This window comes from Oryzias melastigma, linkage group LG10 (genome assembly GCF_002922805.2).
Source record: "Oryzias melastigma strain HK-1 linkage group LG10, ASM292280v2, whole genome shotgun sequence".
NCBI classification, from domain to species: domain Eukaryota; kingdom Metazoa; phylum Chordata; class Actinopteri; order Beloniformes; family Adrianichthyidae; genus Oryzias; species Oryzias melastigma.
In genome coordinates, this window is record NC_050521.1 from 22,576,786 (window position 1) to 22,600,474 (window position 23,689).

The following is a 23,689-nucleotide window of genomic DNA, read 5'->3' on the forward strand; positions in this document are numbered from 1 at the left end:
CTTATGAAAATCCTGATGCGGCCCGGCCTCAACTAGATTCCGCCTCCAGCGGCCCCCGGCTGATTTGAGCTTGAGACCCCTGGTCTACGGTAACCCCATGGCCAAGAAAATGGATGGAAGTTCAGTGGCTGCATTTTCTGTATGCAGAAGCAAATCGGTTGCACCGCTTACCCCGCATGCGCGGACCATACGTCACTTCCGCTTTTCACCTACTATACGACAGAGTCATTTTCAAACAGTAAAACTCCTTGATCACAAGAATTTATGTTTTTCTTAACAACCGAGAGCTTCTCCTGACTGGATTACAGTTCGAAAAAAAGCCACAGAGTTACCGTCAATAACATATTTGGATTACCGGATAAAATAAAGTGTCTTGAAGTGGCGCCGTATTCTCTTAGCTTAGGGAGTAAACTGCCGTCATGTAAAACTGCAGAAGAAGAAAACATTTGTAGTCCGTTGTAGTCACTGCAAGATCGTAAGGTCCTGATCCTTAACGTGTCTTTTTCTTTTCGTTTTTTCAACAATAAGTGAATGTTTTCACTATGATAAACATTTTAAGTGCTATATTAACGTCCTACGAGGATATGATTGCTGTTACGGTCCAAAGACCGTAAAATGCTTTAGCGGAAGTGACGTGTGGTTCACGCATGCGGGAGAGCGGTGCAGCCGATTTGCTTCCGCATACAGAAAATGCAGCCACAGTCATATCGGATCTCTTCTTCTACCCTTTTAATCTTGTTACTGAAAATGTCACGTGCCGAAAGCTGAGTCCTGCCACGCCCATCGCAGAAATTATGTCTGGTATGAGTCCTCCATCAGACTTTAATTGAGAAATAAACAGATATCATTGTGTTTGTCACAATAAATATTCTTGTTCTGCTGGCTAAATCAACTTTTTTTATCTATTGACTGCAATTAACGGGGCCTTAAAAGTGTTGTTTGTTGGTCATTGCCAAATTTTAGATAAATTGAAATAAACTTGTTCAAATCTTGAGAATATAGTCATAAACCGTCTGTGTGCTGCCCCCTACAGGTTGAATCAAGGTATTACAGTTGAATTTTGTGATTGGTCAAACCATGTAAGTTTCAGAAGTTCTACGTCATAATCTGCAGCTCCTGTAATGATAACAGACCCAAGCCCCGCCCTTCTGACTGGATTTTCACATTTCACCTGTGGGTGGAGTCAGCCTCCAACTTCCCTGTTTGGTTACCCTTTAATATAGTATGTGGTACCTGAAGGTCCTCACATCCACTGTTCAAAACATCTGATTAACAGATTTTCCCATACTCACGTTCAGTGGAAGGGGTGTGGACTTCCAACAAGCTCACTCCTGAAAAAAAAAGGAAAAGGTGGCTGAATTGACTTCATTTCATTGGAGCTGGAAGTAAGCCATTTTCTATGGGTGTCGTAACACTCAGTCCAGTTCTATTATACAGTGTGCCCCGCCTTTGGGGATAGGCTCCAGCAACCCCCTCGGACTCCAAAGGGGATTCAGTAGGTTTAGAAGATGGATAGATGGAATCCAAACTAGATGGCACAATCCTCACAGAATTGATTTGGATAAGACCTTTGATGGATTGTAGTGTTGCACCACCAGTGACTCATCTTTGTATCCAGTCCTTGTTGTTATCTATTTAAGAAAACACTATATTAGCAGAAAAAGTATGGTGATAACAAGGTTTCCTCTGCATAACTCAATAGAAGCCTGCAGATGTGGAATGAGGGATGGCGATGCTGGGATGATTTACATTTGAAGGGTGGGGATTTACTCACCAACAGTGGCTGTCAGGGACAGTCACTAAATTTTTTATGGATAAATCTCACAAGAGCAGGATTTAAGCACCCGACTTAAATCTTCCTAGCTGTTTGGTGTGTAATGTATGTCTTTTTTTTAACATTCTTTAGTAATTTTCTCACGTTGCTTCTGTATTTTTTTTCTGTCATCAAACACACGAGTCTTAAAAAGAAGCTGCTAATATTTGATAAGATATTTTTAAATCTTGAAAAAAAAAGTAATTCCCTGTATTGAGGTATTAAGTAAAAATACACAAATGTTAATTTGATTTCATTCAGTGAAACCCAAGAAAATCAAGTGTTTTGAGGTTTCGGTGCAGACACACTTTTCTACTGCAAAACTGCAGCTTTGACATTTTGGATTTACTGAAAAACAAATATGGCCAGCCTTTTTGCGTCATCTCAAGAGGGGGGTATTTTGTAGCCAACTAATCTGCAGTGACTGACACATCTAACAACACAGAGAGTGATGTTTGCTCCGAGCGGTTGACATTTTTTTTTTCTTGTGCAAAAAGCATAGTGCAGTTGTGCTCCAATTCCCTGGCAGAACTTGAAAAATGTTTCTATTTTGACTGGTCAGAGAAAAAGAGAGAGAAAAAAGAAAACATTGATTTTATTATAATGGGATTCAGATTAAACCATCATGCATCAAATAACTGTGCAATTTTTGTCACAAACATTGCCAAGTATGGACATTAATCAAGATGTTCTGGAGCAGCCTGAAAAATATTCTTTCATTTCAAGATCTTTGCATACACAATTTCACTGTGCGTCAATGCTGTTTGATAAAAGTCAAAATGCCTTCATTTATTGTGATAAAAAGTTGATCATTCATCAGAATTAGCTGTTGTTCTGCAGCGGTTTCCTGCATGGAGAAAGACATGAAAGCTGGACAAAACCAGCAGCAGAGGGTGTTTGGTATGTTTGCAGGACAGTCGAGATGTACTCATGCATACTGACCCACATCTTTTAATATTGATGCATATTCTCAAGTGCAACTGCTGCATCTATTTTTGAGAGAGGCATGAAGGAAGGGTTGCCGTCTACACAGCTGCTGTCTTGCATCAACCAGTTTTTTTTTTTTTTTTTATCACAGCTGTGTGGTTGTGTGTGTTCGGTTATGTTAATGCACTAAGGCATGTGGGGGGAAAATCGCACGCTGAGCGTGTGGGTGTGTATGTAAGTATAAGCACACTAGATGGTGCTTAGTTGTCTCTTTGCTTTAGCTTGTGCTTGTGCTGCCTGCACTGGTGTCAGTGATGCAGTCTGTTGTAGTTTTTAGGGAGCGTGAGCGTCTCCAGGGACAGATGGAGCGCCGGCACATGCACTCACGTACACACATTGTTACGCTGTGAAAGTCTACTGCAGAGAGTTTCTGAGGCAGGATTTTCCTTTTTTTTTTTTTTTTTTTTTTGTAAGCTTAAAGTTTGCTTTTCAGGATTCATACCTCACCGAAGCGCCTTACTATACTTATGTGCATGTGGGTCTATGGATGTGAGGAGCATTTAGACTTGAGGATCTTTGTTGGCATGTACATTTTGTGTGGAGGGAAGACCTTTTTGGCCAAGCTTCGCTGCAGGATTGTTGTTTAGTTGGAAAAAATATTTCAAGTGCTATCACTTTCAAAAGGAAATGTGTATTTATAGGAGTTTAAAACAAGCAAAAAATACTGAATCATATTAAATAGTTTATTATAAAACTCAGGAATGGTGAAACAAATACACATACAAATAATGTAAACATAAAAAAAGCATAAATCAGCATGTTGGTTTAATGTCATTTACCTACGTTGTTTTCGATGCATTACACAGATGAGACTTGATTTTGTGCTGGCCAGTTAGAATTCTTTCAGCGAAAATGCTCTTGTACATAATTTTTTATTGGGCGAAATTCTAAATAAATACAAGAGTAAGGCAGAATCCAATTTTTTCCCCTACCCCTACAACTTCTCCCTACCCTCACATTTAGTTCTTCAAATGGAGTTATGGAAAAATAGTGTCTTCGTTTTCTGATGTTACTCCCACTCGATGATGTCATCAATAGTTGACAGTCAGCTACATTAGCGCAGAGCTGCTAGCGTTAGCCCTTAAAAAAACTATTTCGGACAACCCTACCCCTTCAAATATCCCAACAATTGGAGGGGTAGGGAGAAGCCGTAGGGGTAGGGGAAGTATTCAGATTCGACCCAAGGGTGAAGTAGTTGAGACACAGGCAGTAAATACAGATTTTTCTTTTTTTTTCACCCCAATCACAAACTGGGATTTCCCTGACTGGTAATCAGAGTTAAATTTGTTGATATCCTACAGCTACTTACTTATTACATGCACACTCTATCTGTATAGTCAGTAGGGGACCAGTACTCGCACCTTATTAACAGCAAAGATGTGGTTTAAAGCTGCCATACTACAGCCTCATGAGTGCATGCAACTTACATTATCGCTACAAAACTTCACGATACGCTAAATATGACAATCATATGTTTCATTTTCACAATGTCCCTTGTAGTTAGTGTCAGGCCAAATCCAAATTCTTCCCCTACGTCTTCTCCCTACCCCTCATTTAAAGCGGTAGGGGTGTCCGAAATAAGTTTTTTAAGGGTAGTGCAAAGTGACTTTGAGTTCTGTATCCCTCTGCCGGTAGGGTGGGCCGTGTTACACTGTACCGCAGACAAGTGCTTTACTTCATGTGGGTGTGCTCTGGAGCACTGAAGTTTACATTTAAATGTAAGCAATGACTTTTTGTTTTAGCATAACCATTTTGAAGTTATAAAACCGATGTTGTTATGTATTTCCGAACGCCAGCAGCTTCATACTTATGTAGCTGACCGGCGACTATTCATATTGTCACGTAACGTCAATGTAACGTCCAAATTTGAAGACAATATTCTTTCATAACTCTCTGTTTGGAGGGCTAAATGTAGGGGTAGGGAGAAGCTGTAGGGGAAGAATTCAGATTCGGCCTTAGGGTTTCTCAAGGGAACTGCAAGACACACCTGCGCTCCTGCGGCCTCTCTACAATCATACATGTGTCCGGCCAACCCAAAACCAACAGCTCCCTTCTTAAGAAGCAGCATTATGGCAAATAGTTTCATGCCTAGGTTTTTCAAAAAACTTGTAGTGTGAAGTAATGCAGAGTCCGAAGTTTTCCCCTACCCCTACGGCTTCTCCATAGCCCTCCAATTAGCCCTCCAAGCTGTAACGTTCACAGGTTGTGCAAAGACCCAGGAACTGAGCAAAAAAAAGAAGATGGCAACAAAAACTCATGACAATGCGAAGTTTGGGGCTCAAGTGTTCGTCTTTTTTATTAATCGTTGTCCTCAACCTTATAAAGCCCGGTTGGACGGCTAATGTCCCAAATATACATATATAAAAACAAGAGCTGCACAACCTGAGGGTTATATTCACAGAAAAAAGAAGGTGGTCTGGTCCCAGCGACCGGCCTGCTTAGTTTCCGCAAGGCTATAAAATGATGACATCATCCTCAGTGGACTTCTGAAAGTCCCGCGAGGCCATAAAAGATGACATCATCATCATCAGTGGACATCCAAAAGTCCCAAAAGAGCCAGTCTAACCCCCTGACTAATGCAAAGCTAAATGTTGCTAAATGTCCAAGCAATCTACGTTAGGGCGTAGCTGCTAGTGCTCGGAAAACACATTACATCGGATTTATAACTTTCAAAAGTCTTGCTTAATCAAAAAGTCATTACTAACATAAAAATGTCAAATCCCTGCTTCAGAGCACAACCATGGGAAGAAATTAGTTTCTCACAGCGCAATGCGGCGAAGGGATTCGCAGCCCCTTAAAAAACAATTTCAGTCACCCCTACTCCTCCAAATGCCCCTACAATTGGATGGGTAGTGAGAAGCCGTAGGGGTAGGGGAAGAACTCGGATTCGTTGAGGAAAAAATAAACTGCATCCACTGCTGCCTACTATTACTATCCTTTTGGAGCAGAAAATGATGGTGGTCTTCTTTACAGCTCAGAACAAACCACTGTGAAAAATCTTTTTTACTTTTTAAAGTTTTGCATCTTCTAAGCAATAAGGCAGGCAAACACATTTCACAGAGTGAATGCTGAGAAACCCCAACCCTGTTTTGTGCTGTACTGCCTCTTGTGGTCTGCTTGTGCTGACACACAAAAATGTCCTTCAAAAGAAACGTAAAACAAGACTATATCTCAGATGTGGGGGTGAGCACCTGTGAGCACCTGTCATATTTTAGAATATAAATGTCGACCTTCAGACTAGTTTTATTGTAAATATAGTACATTATCGCTTTCAGATCCAGAACATGAAACACAAAGAGTTTCTTCTTTAACTCAATACAATTTGCATCATTTTTTTCATTAAAACAAAAACATATTTTCTTTTATAGTTTCCCTTCTTGCATTTTTGAATTTTCTCTCCTCTCTCTCCCTTCAAATTCTGTTTCACAATGTCCAGCTTCGGCTCCCAAGCTGCGGCTGATGCGAGGCCAGTCACTGATGGAAGGGGACAAGCTGTACTTGAAGTGCGAGGCCTTGGGGAACCCCAGCCCTTCCTTCCGCTGGTACAAAGATGGGCGTGAGCTTCAGAAAGGCAGAGACCTCAAAATAAAAACCAACAAGTGAGTCTCTCTGTCTGGAAATTTTCTTCAGTTCAAACTTTTCGTTTTTTAGCATTCTCATGGTTGCTTTAGTTACATACTGAAACATTATTTAACACATCCTTATGGTGTTATTGTCTCATCCAAAAAACTATTCATTCAATGTTTGATCTAAAAATTGATTATATTTTTAGAATTTTTTATAAATTCAAGCTCAGATGTCGGTAAATAAACTGGCTTTATTCATGTAAACAATTATTGAGTGATACTCAATATATTTATGGATTGATAATATTTTAAGACCACATCAACAATATTTAAAACTCTTTTTTTCCTGAGATTTTTGCTGCTTTCGTTAAATTACAATATCTACACCTGTGACTTTATGAATTTAAAAAAATTGAATCTTTTTTGCCAATTTTGTAACAATATGTTCTGTCTCTTTGTCTGCCTGTTGCCGTCCAAGAAAAAACTCAAAGGTGCAGATTAGTCGAGTCCGCCTGGAAGACTCCGGAAACTACACTTGTGTAGCCGAAAACTCACTTGGGCAGGAAAATGCCACAAGTATAATCACCGTGCAGATCTGTAAGCAACTTCTCATTTCTGTCAATCTGAACTGCTTCTGATTTCATTAAATCTGTCAGACAAAATCAAAAACAAAGGAAAGCACCAAACTTGTGCTTTTTCTACAAACTCTGGTTGTGGAGAAAACAAAAAAACAACAACAAAAAAAACAAATATCACAAGAGTCTGCCATGATTGGAACAGTACCTCTTCTGGTTCTGTATAGCATGTTGGCTTTATTTACATCCCTCTTTTGCTATTTGGAATTGTTTTTTCTACTTCCTGTCATCGTCTGATGTAATTTCCTGTCCCACCCTCTTTTTTAATTTGCTGTTGGCAGTTTTAGCAAATAAATTTGTCTCCAAAAGCTTCAAATATGTTTAACTGGACTGACGTTAAGTCTGTTCCTCTATTAGAAATCCACTCCGATCTTGTTTGAATCTATTTTAAAAGCGTTCCCAGTGGTCTTTTAAATATGACTATGATTAATTATGATTTGTATGATTTGGATTTTCATACTAAAATTTAAAAAACTGAAGAGGGGCAATATTTTATTTGACATTTGCCTCTCATTTTTAAATATATGTCGTCCATCAGCAAAAAATGCCACAAAAACATATTAAAAACACAAAAAACTATTTTTTTTATTAGAGTAGGTTTTTAAGTAGCTTTTCCTTAGCTGTTATAAACTTAGCCTATCTGAAATTCAGGGGTAATGTCAGATAAAATGAAAATAACGGTGTCTTGATTTTCAGTTACACACCCTGTCTTTGGTTTGGTAAAATATGAATTGAAATGGAATCAATATTAACTCAGAAAATTCAGAATAAATTCAAGAAACATATAAACTGATTTTAATTGGACCAATCTTTCTGTCTCCCCCCAAAAAGTAAAAAAATGTATAGTTAAATGTACAAATTCCGCCTGTGTTTATTTTAAATCATTAGTCATGGTATATACATTATATCCTGTGTTGAACTGATTTATTTCATCAAATTGAAACTTTTATCCAAAGTTTATAGTTTATAGTTTACATAAAAACATAAAAATAAATGAGTAAAAGTAAAAACTAAATCAGGTCTTACTAAAGTTGACTGTAAATGTGAAAGATTTGAGGATTTCCTTTCTTAATAATTTAAAAGGAGCTGTAGCCATGTGGCCTAGTGGTAGAGTGTCTACCCTGAGATTGTAAGGTTGTGGGTTCAAATCTATGGTTGAGTCTTCCTAAAAACTTGAAAACTGGGGCACAATGCCTCCCAAATTCACACTTAGTATTAAGAGGTTGGATTGGAGGGTTAAACCACCAAATAGTTCCTGTGTGCAGCTGTGTCTGCAGCTTACCGCTCCCCCAGGGGATGAGTCAAAAGTGGAGAACAAATTTCAGCTGCTGCTACTTTAACTTGGATGACAGATAGTCTTAAAATAATTCATTTTTGAATCTTGACCTTTATTTCCTCCCTGAATAAGCAGCAGAAAGCACAAATCTGACTGATTTGACTGGGGGGAGGGGGGTTGATTAATGTAACAATAAGATATTGTGTTCGTAATCATGATGCTCTTTCCGTGTGCTTGTCCCAGTGACTACCACCAACCCTTCTCCAGGTGTAAGTCATGCGAGGCGCTGCAACGACTCAGAGAAAGCGTACTGCGTCAATGGAGGAGATTGTTACTTCATACATGGTATAAATCACCTGTCCTGCAAGTAAGTCTGCCTCCTCGTTAGTCCCACTCGCTCAGCATCACTGTGCAGTGACTCCCTCCACCTGTCTGTCTGTCTGTGTCACTGCTCCCTGCACCTCCTCGTCCTCTGTTCCCTGTCACAAGCTTTTCCACATACATGCCTGCAGTGTGTCTCACCGAGCCGGCATGTCTGAAGGCTTGTTTTCACTCTTGAACAACTTCCACAGACACCCAGAGCAGATTGCTGTCGTAGCTCTTTTACTTGCACTTTTGTTGTACGTTCTCATTCAAAAGTCCTTGTTTTCTGCAGTGAAAGGGTCACTTCAATAAAGTGTGAGTGAAGGAGTGAGAGGATTGTTCATTCCCTTTAGATAATGAAGGATCGTTTTTGCAGACTAACATGCAAATCTATGTTTGGGAGACCAGATATTTGTTTTCCCTCACTTTTAAAGAGTGTGTTAAAGAACTTTCTGGTGTTGCAAAGGATACTGTATATCAGGCAGTGAGAAGCTGAACGGGATGTCCTGCTGACACGGTTCATTAGCAGCTTGATGGTCATTCTTTTGGCTTTTAACCATGAAACACTTTGCAAACTGGGGTCGCCCTGCAAGGAAGACAACAGGTAAGAAGGATGTCAGTACTCCGCTGTTCTACACCTATTTGCAATAAAGTTATTTTTTATTAAGCTTTTAATGGAGGCGCGCCATTACCCCAATTGCTAACCGCGCACATTAATTGTAGCTAATGGTTTTGTATAATATATGATAATATTTGCTGATGCACAGGATTTCAGAAGTCATTTACCTCTCCCTTTGCTTCCAAAGGATTTTACGTAATCTCTTTGGATGCATTCAGATCAGGATAGTTTAGGGTTGTTGGTTCAATTTAGAAGGAAGGGGATTAAATTCACATTTTTGTTTATTTTCATCTGCTTTCACATTGTGCTGTTGAGAGTGAAGCAAATTTTCAGGGAAATCTAAAGCTGTTAGCACATGTGTAGATTGTTTGATTGGGGGATGGGGCAATACGTGCCAAAACAAACATCAAACAAGTGCGAAAAATGAAATTCGCATTTACCCCTTTAACACCGGAGCTGTCGGTGTTGGAATAACATGCACTTTTTGAACTACCGTAACTTTTTGACCGTTTACGCAATTCCAACAGATGCGAAGCTGAGAAAAGTAGCTTTACACCAATATGGAGCACTTTACAGTAGTAACGTCAGCATCAGTTGCTTTTTGTTACCGTCAATCATTACATATCAGCGCAAAGCTGCTTTTCTCCTCTTCTAAATCCATTGTAATTACATTAATAGCATAAACAATCAATTAGTTTGTAGTTCCAGAAACGTCAACACTGTGGCTGAAGCTCCGGTGTTAAAGGGTTAATTAAGTTCTAGATTTACTTCCAGCTTTTTCTTGAGGGTAGGATGAATGCTCTACTCCAAAATTGGTGATGAAGAGATGGAAGTTTGTTCAGAAGGGCATGAAAACAAGAGATGAAACTGATTAAAGAAATAAAGCAGAGTTATTCTAGTCATTAGTACTCACATATGGCTCAGCCTTTATGATCAGGGATTAGAAGTTTGTGTTCCTGTTACAGAAATTTAATTCAGACGTCCAATCACACAAAAAGTGAATATTGATCTGGTTTTCCAAACCATCCAATCAATTACTTATCTAGTTAAGCAGGTTTCTATATAAGTGTCTTGAACTAAATAATATTCCAGATTTATTCTCACTTGTTGTGTCATAATTTTTGATAGACATTTTAGTAATAGCCTTTTCTACTCCTAGAAATGGATGGAATTTGGTCCAATATGCATTTGCTATTTGTTGACTGCATATGGGAACTGGACTGAGTGTCCCCAGGAAATACCCATTGGTTCCAAAAAGCTAAAATCCCATAAGTCTCGTTTCCACTGAGCGGTCTGGTCCGCCACGGTACAACAAGGAATGGTATGGTGCGTTCTAGTCTCAATTCTGGTGAGCATTTCTACTCAGTTCCACTGAGCGTTTTGTTTTCACTGCATATGCATGGTGTAGGACGTTAGTGTGTCATTGCGTCATTGTAGTGCGACGACTAGAAAAGCCACAATGGAGGTCATCCAGCAGCTCGTCTTTTTATTGCTTTACTTCTGGTACTTCTGAATTACAGGAGTTTAATGTTTAAACGTAGATTGCGGGCGGTTAAGAAGAATACGGCTGTAACAAGCTAGCAAACGTTGGAAATGTTAGCTTAAATGAGCACTTTATTGGCGGTGCTTTCTAATGTCTTCACTTTCTGCCAATCAACGGATTGCTACAGCGGCTCTGTCCCAACTGTTCCATTCCACTTTCCAATGGACCTACAGCGATGGCGGCCCTCAAGAGGTACAGTTGGGTATTGTTTAATGGGTCCATTTTACAATGGAAACGCTTAAAAATACAGTACCGTAACGCTCAGTGGAAACAAGGCCATAGACTTCTATTGAGAAATAAACAGCTATTACCCTGAGAGAGATATAGTATTACCTTTCCATCAGACTCATTTTGACAGGTGACCTTTGACCTGCACATTCCAAAGTGATGACATAACAATTTGATATAAAGTTTATATCGATTTGATATAAAGTTTATATAAAGTTTATATCAAATTGCTACGTTATCACTTTGGAATGTGCAGGTCAAAGGTCACCTGTCAAAATGAGTCTGATGGAAAGGTAATACTATATCTCTCTAACCTGCTGTTATATTTTTTAGAATAACCATTCTTACTCTGCTAATTCTTTTTAGAATGTTTTATGCTAATCCTATTTTTTAATGACATTTTTTTCTGTTTAAATGTTATTCAATTTATAAACTGGCCAATCAGATGTTTCAATAAAAGTATGTGGAATGCTGTCCCCCCACATTCAAAATATTTGACACATTTTCTGTCGCCTTCTTTCAGGTGGTAGGGGTGTGGCCTTCGAACAAGCTCACTCCTGATTGGAGATTGGTATAGAAACGTTGACTCAGACCAGTTCTCATATACAGTCAATGGGTGCAATTCATTGAACATTTGTAAGAACTGGACTGAGTGAGTGTGACAACACCCGTAGAAAACGGCTTACGGCTTCAACTAAATCAAGTCAATTCAGTTGCCATTTTTTCGTGATATGGACACCACCATGTTGGATCCAGATGTTGTTGGTAAGCAGTGAATGAAAAAAATAGCAAGAAAAAAAAATAGGATTATCAAAAAAAAGTTGAAAAATGTGGAATATTCTGACAAATATAAGGAATGAATAGCTTTTTTTCTGAATATAAATCTACAGTATTTTGGCTTCTTTAAACCGCCGGGTACTTCCTGTTTGGTACGCAAGGGGTGATTCTTCACTCAGTCCAGTTCTCATATACATTCAATGTTTGCATCTGTGTCTGCTTGGACAGGCTCCTGGATCTCTCGGTTCTCTAAGGATGATAGCTAATGAAATTATTTGAATTCTCAACAAATGCTCAAAAATGAAAAATTTCCCAGTTAAATCAATAAAGCAGATTTAATCCAATCTACAAATACCATCAATTTGGCCAAGTATTGATTCCTTAAAATAATGTCAATGGTTGTCTGTATGTATTTCTTATCCCCTTCTTTTTCATTAATATAATATTTGATTGTTTTAATGAATGTCTCTAAATGAGTGAAAGGCTTTGCTGTCATCCGCAGGATTGGGGGTAAATTTTGTGCCGGCTTTACTTCTTCCCAGCTAATTCTCTGATCTAAAAAACAGAAACGTTGAGGAAGGAAAAGGAAAGAAGCAAGTACAGGCAGATAAAAAAAAGCATGAAGGTAGAAGGAGAGGAGGCTAAAAGATGGAGAGAGAAGAGAGGATGTACAGTAAAAGCTTTGTCGGTGAAGGGCCGCTTCTCCCACCTCTTTCTCTCAGCTCTATTTATATCTCTGTTGGAAATTGCTGAGTGGGCTCTACTGAGGGGTTTTGCTGTAATTGATTCAAAATGGAAGTTGTCTCTTTAGTGGTGAGAAAGAGGAGAAAAGGATACCCAGTCAGTTCAATGGAAAGTGCATGCAAGCTTACAGTTTAAACTGTTGACCAGGAACTGCAAAAAAAAAGGAGGACAGTGAGGTTAAATGCAGGCTGAAGAGTCTCTGTCATCCTGTGGGACTTTCATATCGGCGCACCCATAATATTATAAGAAGGTGGTCGATTGTTGCCATCTGTTATGCTCTGTAATGTCGGGACCGTTTCTCTCTCACGCCCATCTTTCATTCGATTGCAGTGAAAACTGGTCGTACTTTCAATTACAGGATGAGACCGATTTTTGGGTGGCAGGATAAAAGCCAGCGCTCCTATTATCAAAGCTCCCAAAGAAGACATTTCAGATCTGAAAGCACTCTCTGGGGATTGTGACATGTTATTATGTTTGACATAAGGATCTGGAATGTTTAATTGGATGAACGGCGAGACAATCGGATACATAAAAGCACGAGAGGCTCCCGTTCAAGTGTGAGTAGTGTGAGTTTGATGGCTCATGCTGGAGTATGAATCACATTCATCCACTGTTATCGCTGACAGCTCCACATCCATCCAGAGACAAAACATCAGTCTCCACAGCTGCATGTGGACGACTGCAATAATTTATACCCCAAACCAAACCCTGATCTAACTACTGCGGTTGCCTCTGAAGAGAAGCAACTTTTTGTCTTTTATTTTCTATTTTCGCTTAATTGAGAAATCTGAACACCAAAGGTAGCAGTTGACTGGTGATCACATCTATCTATACATTATCTAAACCTATCACAGCTCTATTGGGCGAAGGTGAAACAGTCTGTTGCATGGATACAAACTAAGATTCACACCTGGGGACAATTTAAAGAAACCAATTAACCTACAAAGCATGTTTTTGTGAGGCAGCGGTGCTAACCACTGCTCCACAGTGATCACATTTTATATCTTTAGTATTTTCTCACCAACAAAAGGAAAGCAGACAAAAAAAAAGGTGTTTCTTTTTTATTTTATCAATTTACGACTTTATTCCTAAACTAGGATTTGATATAAATTTATTTTCTTTGTTTGCTTTTTTGTTTAGTTTATTTTTATTGCTTCAAATCAACTTTCTGATTCTGAAAAAGAATATTTATCTGCACGCTTTTAGCTCTGTTTGTCCACAATGAGTGTGCCACATTGGCAAATAAAATGTCCATTTTAGATGTTAACAGAATATTCAAATAAGATTAGGAATAATTTGTCATTAGACAGAAAGGTTCAGAAACAAATAAACGGGTCTAGGTATTAATAAATTGGGTCATAAATCTAGTTTTACTTTCTAGCCTGTAACGATTACTGCAATGGCCGACCACGTCAGTCAGATTGATTTATTATTCACAGACCTTGTGTTGAAATTTTTTGCTAATGCAGCATCTGAGTGCTCTCCTACTCGGCATTCCTAAGTGTGTTTGAAAAAGGAAAGACAGAAGTGGGTGCTGGTTTCAATTGATTGTCCTGCTTTTCAGGAGCCATGTGTGTGGTTTAATGGATAAAAAAGGAGTCATTTGATTGTCATAAGCATTGAATGTATATAAGAACTGGACAGTGATCTCTCCACCTTCATGTTTCAAACAGGAAGTACCCGTTGGTTCCAAAAGGCCAAATCCCATAGCATTCTATTGAGAAATAAACTATTTGTCAGAATAACCTTTCTTGTTCTGCTACCGTTTTTAACATAAAGCTATTTTTTTATGACAGTTCGTTTTGTAGTGCTAGTTATTCAAGGTATAAACTGGCCAATCAGAGCCTGCTATAAAAGCATGCGATCTCACGTCAAACATTCAACACGTTTGACAGATTTTGTGTAGTCACGTGTTGGGGGAGGGGGGGGGGGACTTCCAACAAGCTCACTCCTGATTGGTGAGAGTGGTTGCCATAGAAACTCTGACTCAGACTGACTCGGACCAATCACTGCTTATTGACAATTTCTGGTTCCATCCATTGACTGTATATGAGAACTGGATTCTTCATGTTCCAAACAGGAAGTACCTGGTGGTCCCAAAAAGCTAAAATCCCATAAAAAAATAGTTTTATGATATTAATCATTTGATTATTTTAATGACTGTCTGTGTAGCTGCTGTTTTATCCAGATTTTGTTTCTAAAGGCTTGTTTTCACTAAGCGATCTGGTCCGGTGTTTTGATTTTTTTCCATTGTAAAATTGACCCATTAAGCAGTACCAAACTGTACTTCTTGGGGGGCACCCATCCGTTATAGGTCCATTAAAAAGTGGAACAAAATGATTGGAGCGGAGCTGCTGTAGCCACCTGTTGATTGGCAGGAGGTGATGACGACATTAGATAGCACCAATGTAGTGGTAATTTAAGCTAACATTTCCAACTTTTGTAAGCAATCTGGCCCGCAATCTTCTTTTATTATATTCCTGTTATACACGATGTACCAGAAGAAAAGCAATAAAAAGACGAACTTCTGGATGACCTTCGTTGTTGTTGCTTTCCTTACTATACCGAACCTTACTGGACCGCTTACTGGAAACGAGGCTCAAGTGTCTCCTGTAGCTACTTATTTTTTTCTTTCTCAAAAGAAAAAAAGTCAGAGTTTTCTCTTAATCTGTCTTAAGTGGATAAATAAAAGTTACATAAAAATACATAAATACATGCATATATAGAAACAGTAAATAAATAAACAGCTATTACTCATATTTTTCAGAATAACTGTTCTTGCTCTGATACAATTTTTTAACATGTTCTTGCTAATTCTGTTTTTTTTTCTTGATATTTTGTTTGTAGTGCAGGATACGCAAGGTATAAATTGCCTCAATAAAAGTATGTAGTTTACCGTTGAATGTTCAAAACCTTTGGTGGGCAGATTTTGTGTGGTTAAGTGGTAGGGGTGTCGATTTCCAACAAGCTCACTCCTGATTGGCGAAGGTGGTTGCCATAGAAACAGCCGACTCGTACCAATCCCTGCTTACTGACAGTTTCTGGTTCCAAAATGGCGACGTCCATATTGGGGGAAAATGGGGACGGCGTTTGTTTGGAGCCGAATGCAAACTATTTCTTGGTCCAGTTTTTATATACAGTCAGTGCTTACAATTAAAGGTTTTTCCTCCAAATAAACTGTAGTTTTGGTTTTACCTTGAATCCAATCACTTTATTTTATTTTAGTTTAGCATTAAAGTCACTATAAAAGAGCAATGAGTCAGGCAGTTGTGAGTATCTTTGTTTGCTCATCTGGTAGAGTTTGAGAGGGGTTAGAGGTTAACAGCTGTACGTTTAACCCTTCCTATATATCCTGCCCCATCGTGCCGTGACCCTCATGACTGTGCTGATGTCTGAGCTGTCGCTGTGTCAAACCAACGGCGCTGATGTCATAGTATGCAGGTCATCTCTCTCTGTAGTTGGTGGATTGTGCTGTTTCTAATCCCTCATCTCTCTGCTCTCTTGTGTCTCTCTCCTTCCCTCCCTTATCTACTTCCTCTCCTCCCCACCGTTCTGTCCCTCCTTTCCCCTCTGTATCCTTAACCCCTTCCCTGTCTCCCCTTCTCTCCCGTCTGTGTCTCATTTTCCCTCCATCAGGTGTCCCAATGACTATACGGGGGACCGCTGTGAAAACTCCGTCATGGCCGGTTTCTACAGTATGTCCATTTGCTCTTGTCTGTCTCCTTTCCCATTGAGATGCTGCATGCTACATTGGAGGGGTTGGATGGTGGACATGCTGAATGTTTGTGTATTCAACGTTACAATTCTGTTTCATTGAAGTCGACGTGTGTGTGTGTGTGAATGTGTGAGGGGGTGTTTGCATGACTGCTCCTCTTCCTGCCTCCCTTGGATCCTCTGTTGTGTTCTTCTTTTGATCAGAGACGACCAATCAAGAAATGTGAGACTTAAAATTTCTCATTTATTGTAAACTACCAACACCCTAAATTGTAAACTCAATAAGCGATAAGTTCCCTCTTTTCATATTCTAATCTTTCCTTTTTTATAAAAAAAATTGTTGAACTTTTTAATTGGACTTTAAGAACATTTGCTGTGGCTTGATCCAGAGAACACACAGAACAGAGGAGACTAAGAATTACCATAATCAACAGGAAAAAAAGAGTAACTTGCTTTCTTTGAATCACAGTTTCAGTTTTCTTTGTGAATGGTCCATTGGTGCTGATTTGCTTTCTAGCAGTAAAAGGAGACAATCAGGGAGAAAACGTGTGAACAAAAGCTTTTGTCCTGACTCCTAAACGTGCTCCTTTTTTTCAAATAAAAGTGTTTTTTTTTTTTAGAGCTTTTAGAGCTTTTGTATGATCCTTTAAAGCCCTTCTTATATTGTTCATTAAACAGCTCTTGTTCATTAAATGAAGAACAAGTGGTCTAAAAGGAAATTAGGAGCGATTTGGCAGGAATAAGACACTAAAATGTATAATATGCTCAAATTCCAACTCAGTATTGAAGTTTTACAGCATTTTTGGAAATAAATTTAAGGACATCAGGACAACTTAAACGGTTTTTGCTTACGTTACAATAAAGACACAAAACTATGAGCTGCATACAGTTTTTTCTGAGTAACCATGGATCATCCAGTAAAATTCACCTCACAGCATGTTTTTATGGTACTTAAACTTTTAAAGATTGATTCTTATTGTGTTCACAGATGCATTTTTTATTATCTTATCAAGCGATGGTTGTTAAATAAATGGAACATTTTAGCATTTTGGGAAGTGACCTTATTTGCTGCCGTGAGAACAAATAGTTTGTAGCTAGCAGCTAGATGGAACTGAGCTGGTACAGTAGAGTATCAAGTAAGGATATAATGTAATTTAATGCTTATGTAGTTCACTTATTAGTCTCTTTTATGTAGTTTTGTGATTAAATCAAATCTTTTAACTTTACTAAGTTTTACTTTGTTTCCACAGCAAAAGCTAAGCTACGCTAGCAATGAGATTACGCCAACATTAAAGACACTTACAACTTATCTAAACAACTGTACAATTTAATACTTTTAGCTGATGTAGCGTTTGCTTTGTATTATGTTGGTGATAGCATCAATAGTTGGTTTAAAGGATCCAATTCAAACGTAAAGTGACTCCGCTGATGGATTAGTAAGTTTTAGGAAAACATTGTCGAGCTTTAAATGTCTTTTTTAATTCTATGAAAGCTGTAGATTTTGATGCAAAAACATTAAAAAAACTTTAGGTGCTAAAAGTTCTGTTTTAAAACACACAAATGTTTAAAAACGTTCTGTTTTCTTTTTAGTCTTTGATTAGCCTTAACAAAAATCCCTTTTGGGACTTGCGGCAAAAAGGCAAATAAGTTGATTTCCCAAAATGTTGTATTTTACTTTGAAATGACAGGGATGCAAATGGGGTGTGTTTTGTCACTCTTTAGTGATTGCATGGACAGTGAAAGTGGAAACACAAAAAATCTGTTGACTGTTGGCATCCTGAGACAAGAAACAAAAAAAAAAAAAATGGCAAGAGTTTTGCATAAAGAATTAACAGTTAAAAGATCTCTTTTGTGTTTGGCTTCGTCCCTCGTCTCTACTGCCATTCTTTCAGTGCTGTCCAAGTAATCACACAGAGCCAAAACAGAGGGATGAAAATGACCCACTTCCTCCTGTTTCCAGACATTAAACAGTCTTGCTTCATGCCATGTTGTCTTGCTTAGCTGCTCTTCCAAACTTCAGTGCTGAGCAGTAATGATCTCTTGCTTTATGTAACGTTCATTCCTGTTTGACTCCAACATCAAGTTGTGTCTCCATTCTGTAGTGTGTCCACGTGGTTTTATTTTGCACTGTGTTGGTTTATAACCCAAAAGCAAGCACATTATTTTGGTCCAGGTTTGAAAGAAGTCCCTCTCTATTTATTTATTGGCAGTAATGCATGCAAAGTAGTGAAAATTGGGAATGTTAGGATGATTTCCCTGTAAATTATATGAAGGGTTATAATAGCTGTACAAAGCAGTAGTGTAGCAAAGTGCTATACAAGAGGTTTTCTGCAATCGATACAAAGGCACAAACTTGCCATTCGTCAAACGAGTCAAAGCACCCGCCCCCATTTGCTGTGCCAACCTCATTAACTGTAGTGTGTTTTTATGTTTGACAGTAACTCACTGCTTTTTATCTTTTGTTTCCTTTTTTTCATTTTGTTTTGTTTCTATATTTCCGTCCAATGTTGTTTACTCCAGAAATGAGGTCTAGTAAATATAGCAGTAAGTGATGTGGCTTTTTGTCTTGCTGTCTTTGACCGTGTCTGTCTCTGCATGCCTCTCCTGCCTGCCTGGTTCTCTTTCTTACTACCTTTGGGTTTATTTTCTGCTTTTTTTTTCCCTCTTATTTCCGTTAGGTTCAGAGTTGTTGTTCTCCCCGCCTTTTTCTGGGGTCACAGAGCTGAGGCTGTCTGAGTTGTCTGTCTGTTACTAGACGGTACAGCTGTCAATCACCATGACTGATGGCACTAATTACCCTGATTCAGCACATACAGGACATGGACATAGTTCTCCAAAGTGGACATTACACCTGACCCTGTGTCTCTTTCTTTTTACCATGACAACTTTCTGCGCTGGCAGAGCTTCTCAAAATTGAATTTATGGGTATGGAACATTATTATTCATTTTGCTGTGCTTAAATGGTTTGCCAAAGTCCTCTCACGATCACACATTATTGTGCCATCCTCTTTCTAAAGCCAGTAGCTGGGTCTCTCTCAGTCTGTCCCTCTTCTTCTACTGCCCACTAACCTGGACTTAAGACTCCTTAAGCCTTAGTCACAACTGCCCTTGCGGGTGGATATGGACAAACCTGTATGGGTGTCCTGCACAAAATATCACGGTTGTAGGCTGCTCGGTGAGCCCGTAGAGTGAAAATATTCAAACACATTTTTGCAACTGAGATGCTATGGGCGACAGGTTATAGCAAATACTCACACAACACATAAGAAGGTGAGTCAGGAATGTCATGTAGATTTTTCATTTGTTCCACCGCCAAATCCTAGCAAGGAGCTCAAAGTGCTGTTCACATAAAGAGTGCGCTCCATGTGTGCAGCCCGACTGTTAAGCTACGTTTACACCGCCCTTAGAAATGCAAGTTCAAGCAACCACTTCCAAAAAAAGTCTACGTAAATGTACATTTTTGGCGTCTGTGTTCAAAATTCTCGCAAGTTTCTATAACGAGTTTTGTGCTTCATGTCAGAGCTGCGCGGATCGATCTAAAATATCCATAGTATCGATCTCAAGTCGGGATCGGTATCGAGTATCAGCCCACAAATATCAAAACTTCCACTTCTGTTCGAAACTTTTCTGTATCTGAAAAAAGGACCTAAATTTTAATAAACTGTTTTCCATTTCACTGAAAATATTGTCCTAATTTTTTTTTTTTATTATTATTATTAAAGTAATTTTAAAAAGTTAAACTGAAACAAGAAAGAAAAGAAAAAATTTGTGGCAATTGAAAACAATGGAGATTTTTAGGTTCATGTCACATCCACAACATTTACGAAAAATATTAGTGTTGGAACAATATTGGCAATATTGACCAGTATCGGATCGGATCAATGCCCAAATGATCAATATCACCCAGCCCTACTATATGTACAAAACGTGCACCCATTCATTAAAAATTAGACCAGGTAGATCTTTGACCAATCAGGAGTTTAAATGTGGTAGTAATGAATGACTGACGGTCCCCTTTAAGTCACGGAAGTACCAACCATTTGAAAATGGATCATGAAGGAGAAATTAATAATTGTGGTTTGACATCAAGGCTATGTCCGAATTCCTTCCCTACTCCCTATATAGTGCATTCATGCTGTCCAAACCCACAACTCCAAAATCGAGGGCATTAAAAATTTCACAGAAGTCTTTGCGAATAACTAGCGTGAATCAATGCTCACTAGATTAGCAAATATAGACCACAATGCATTGCGGTCAAAAAAAAAATAAGTTGTTTAAATTGAGTTTTTTAATAAACCATCCACATTTGTATCATCAGAACACAGTGGAGTCACAAATAGACACTGTGAAATGTTTGTATTGATTCTATTTTCATTTTGTGAAATCAGTGACGTCATAGCCGGCGTTTAGAAAAGCAAAAGAAAAAAAAGTGAGCACGGTGCTTTTAAAATCCAGGGCACTAGATTGTCATTTTAGTAGTTTAGTCTTTCATATATTTGAAAGAAAAAACCTGGAGCAAGATTCACAAGTTTAGCATCATTTCAACCATTTGCACCAACTGTTGGTGGCAGACGTGTGCTAGTAAATAGTATAAAGAAAAAAACAGAAGACTCTCCTCCCTGCTCATCGATTGTGAACACCACATGTTGAAAATGCATTCAAGAATGTGCAATTTCTTAAATTCCCGGTGTGAATGTAGGAGCCAGTAAGTGCACTTTACCAATGACTAGAGTCTGGTGTAAGGACCAGTATGTTACAACGTTCATTATCCTTACTTATACTTCACAATACACTTACTACATGCGTAACAATTGCGTGGAGTAAGAAGTACGATCCTCTATGGGCCCCCGTTGGGTGCATGTGACTAAGGCTTAACCTCCTATCTCTGCATGCGTTCCTCCTCTTAACCTTAGCAGCTTTAGAAAAGCAGGCAATGAAAGAAAGCCAAATTCACTTCAAAGGGATGGAATTTAAGAAAAGTTTGTCGCTTTTGTAAATTGTAAAATAAAGAACCTGTTTTTTTTTTTTCCTTGTTTGGTTCATCACCTGAATTCTGTTAGTTAGCTGCCTGTTATATAAGTCCAGGCTGTGAGTATTTTTGCAGAGCATGCCAAAAAAAAAAAAAAAAAGTGAGCAAAAGCCTGGACGGCGTAGGCTGTCTTTATTATTACGCCCTCCATTGGCTCAATGTCAGAGTGGAGAGCCTGCCTGTCCTAAATCACAATTACTTCTGGCCTCACTGAGCCAGCCAGGTTGCCTTCCAGTTTCCCCTCGCCTTTCTGTATCCTTGTACCCTGTGACACGCACACAATGCCGGGCCAAAGCTCTGGTAGGCTTGTCATTCCCTGCAGAGGCCCTTTATTTAGAGACTCTTCCCGCTCCCTCCTTCACCCCCCCCCATTCAGGAGCTGTGTGTGGGAGCAGACAGGGGGTAAAAAATGACAAATTTATTTGATTATGCTTGTTAGAAGCTATCCGACTGCAACTTTTAAACAACTTTTCGGCATAAAAGTCAAATTAGATGCTTTAATTTTAACTTTAGGACATTCAAAGGTTGTTGCTAGCCTTGGGGGGGCTGCTCATTTGGCTGAAACTAACAACTCAAGGACCTCTCTAATCCAGTTAGTAGATAAGGGGGCAAATTCAGGCCATCTTTGGTTCTTGGGGGGCCTGTTTCTCCCATAGGTTTCCTCCTGAAGTGCCCCCCCTGGCCCCCTCTCAGCTCCTTTCCTCTCCTCCTTGTCTTTGTGTTTTCCTCTTCGTCCTCCTTCCCCACCACTGCCCCCTTTCTCTGATTTCCCCTTCATGTTCTGCTCATTGCCCCCCCTTTCATTGTGCAGTTGTGCTCGCTGTTCTTCCAAAAAGAGAGCGTTCCACCACAGCGGGCCAGAAATTCAGACCTCCTTCCAGAGGAGAACGCCGCTCCAATTATATTTTTTTACTAAAAAAATAAGATTAATTATGTTGATGCCGTTTGTTAAAAAAAAACTCAAAAATCTGTCATTTTTTTAAGAAATATTTTCCACAGCGCAGCAAGAACTTATTAGAAATTTGCCTCTAGGTTGTGGGCGGGACTATTAGCACAAAATTTAGCTACGCTAATTGTTTACTCTCTCTCCTACTAGCTTATAGCACCTCACAAGCCCAAGCTAATATTAGCATAAAAAAAGGCGAGCAGCGGCGAAGGGAGACTTTGGCCCGCCCTAAGTGAACTTTTTCAAGCCATGAGTTTTCATCTGATCCTGATCTATCACAATTTAAATAAAGAAATACTCAAAACGGTTTTAATTTTAAATTATTTGCCCTCCATTATGAGAAAAACAATTCAAGAACGTGTTAAAAACACCAAAAAGAGGATTTTCATTGGAGTTGGTTTTTAAAGGTGCCTTGTGAAGTAGCAACTTGACTTAAAAATTGTTCAGTTGTAATGAAATTTCTACTAGTGTGAATTATAAAATTTAATTTCAGTTAAAGATCCAGTCCAAAGAAAACAGTATTTTGGATGTTTTGAAGGTGTTCTAGTGGCTCATCTCTAATTATGGAGGACACGCAAAAAAAAAATTATGCTTAGAATAAATTTCGGAATATTTCTTTATTTAAATCGTTGTGATTTAAGGCTTAAAAAAGATTGTATTTGTGATGTAGAAAATATGCTGGGCGGGGCTCAAGCTTCCTGCTCCGAGGAAGGGGAAGAGGGGGCGGGGTTTCTCCACACCAACAGTGCTGCCCACGACTTAGCGATGGATTTCTAAGGAAGTCCTGCAGCTCTGCAGAAGCTATGTCCTAGAAAACAACACAGGTTTTATGATTTTGGCTAAAAAAATGCTAATCATAATGAACCCTTGTGCTCTCTTATGGGTCCAGATGACCCCACTTTTAATGTAAACATGCCTAGGATAGCACAAGGGTTACAAGAATGCTTTTAAAATAGATCAAAAGATGATCGGAATGGGTTTTTAATGAAATAACATAAAAATTATTTGAATTTAGTTGATATTACAGCAAGAAGGATTCAAGGATCTTTATTATCATTTCACCAGGAGGTGAAGCTAATTAGTATCTCTGGTCCCGGCTCAACCGGTTACAGAGCAATAAATAAATACAAACAATAAATGAAAGAAGGCATTCTTATAGTTTATCTTCACATAAAACCAGTAAAACCTTTCAACAGAATGCAGGCACAAAAATATCGATGCAAAGATACTGATTTGTGTTTTCTTAATTTGAAAATCCCAGCATTAAAACTTCTTTTAGGAGCGTTTTTATCCCACAGTTCAGCACCCGTTTGGGTGTTATGTTTACATCAATACAGGTGGAAGCTGGAGTGCGCAATTATCTGTGACTAATGCCGAGTCATTACGCTCGGGACTGAATGCAGATCTTCTGCTGGGGAGGAAAAAGCCGGATGTCGTGTATGTTAGTGG

At 38.9% G+C, this 23,689-nt stretch overlaps 1 protein-coding gene across 3 annotated transcripts in view; it reads left to right on the forward strand.

Moving 5' to 3' along the window:
* The window catches only part of nrg2b (neuregulin 2b), a 68,103-nt gene that overhangs the window by 26,579 nt on the left and 17,835 nt on the right, over positions 1–23,689 (forward strand). The window contains exons 2-6 of one of the 3 annotated variants that reach the window (XM_024283000.2): positions 6,237–6,399; positions 6,845–6,963; positions 8,521–8,644; positions 16,188–16,246; positions 18,786–18,809. In XM_024283000.2, coding sequence (XP_024138768.1) covers positions 6,237–6,399; positions 6,845–6,963; positions 8,521–8,644; positions 16,188–16,246; positions 18,786–18,809 — 489 coding nt within the window. Of the gene's footprint in view, positions 1–6,236; positions 6,400–6,844; positions 6,964–8,520; positions 8,645–16,187; positions 16,247–18,785; positions 18,810–19,166; positions 19,191–23,689 lie in introns of all 3 variants that reach the window. The other 2 variants (XM_024282999.2, XM_024283001.2) reach the window with 2 other exon arrangements.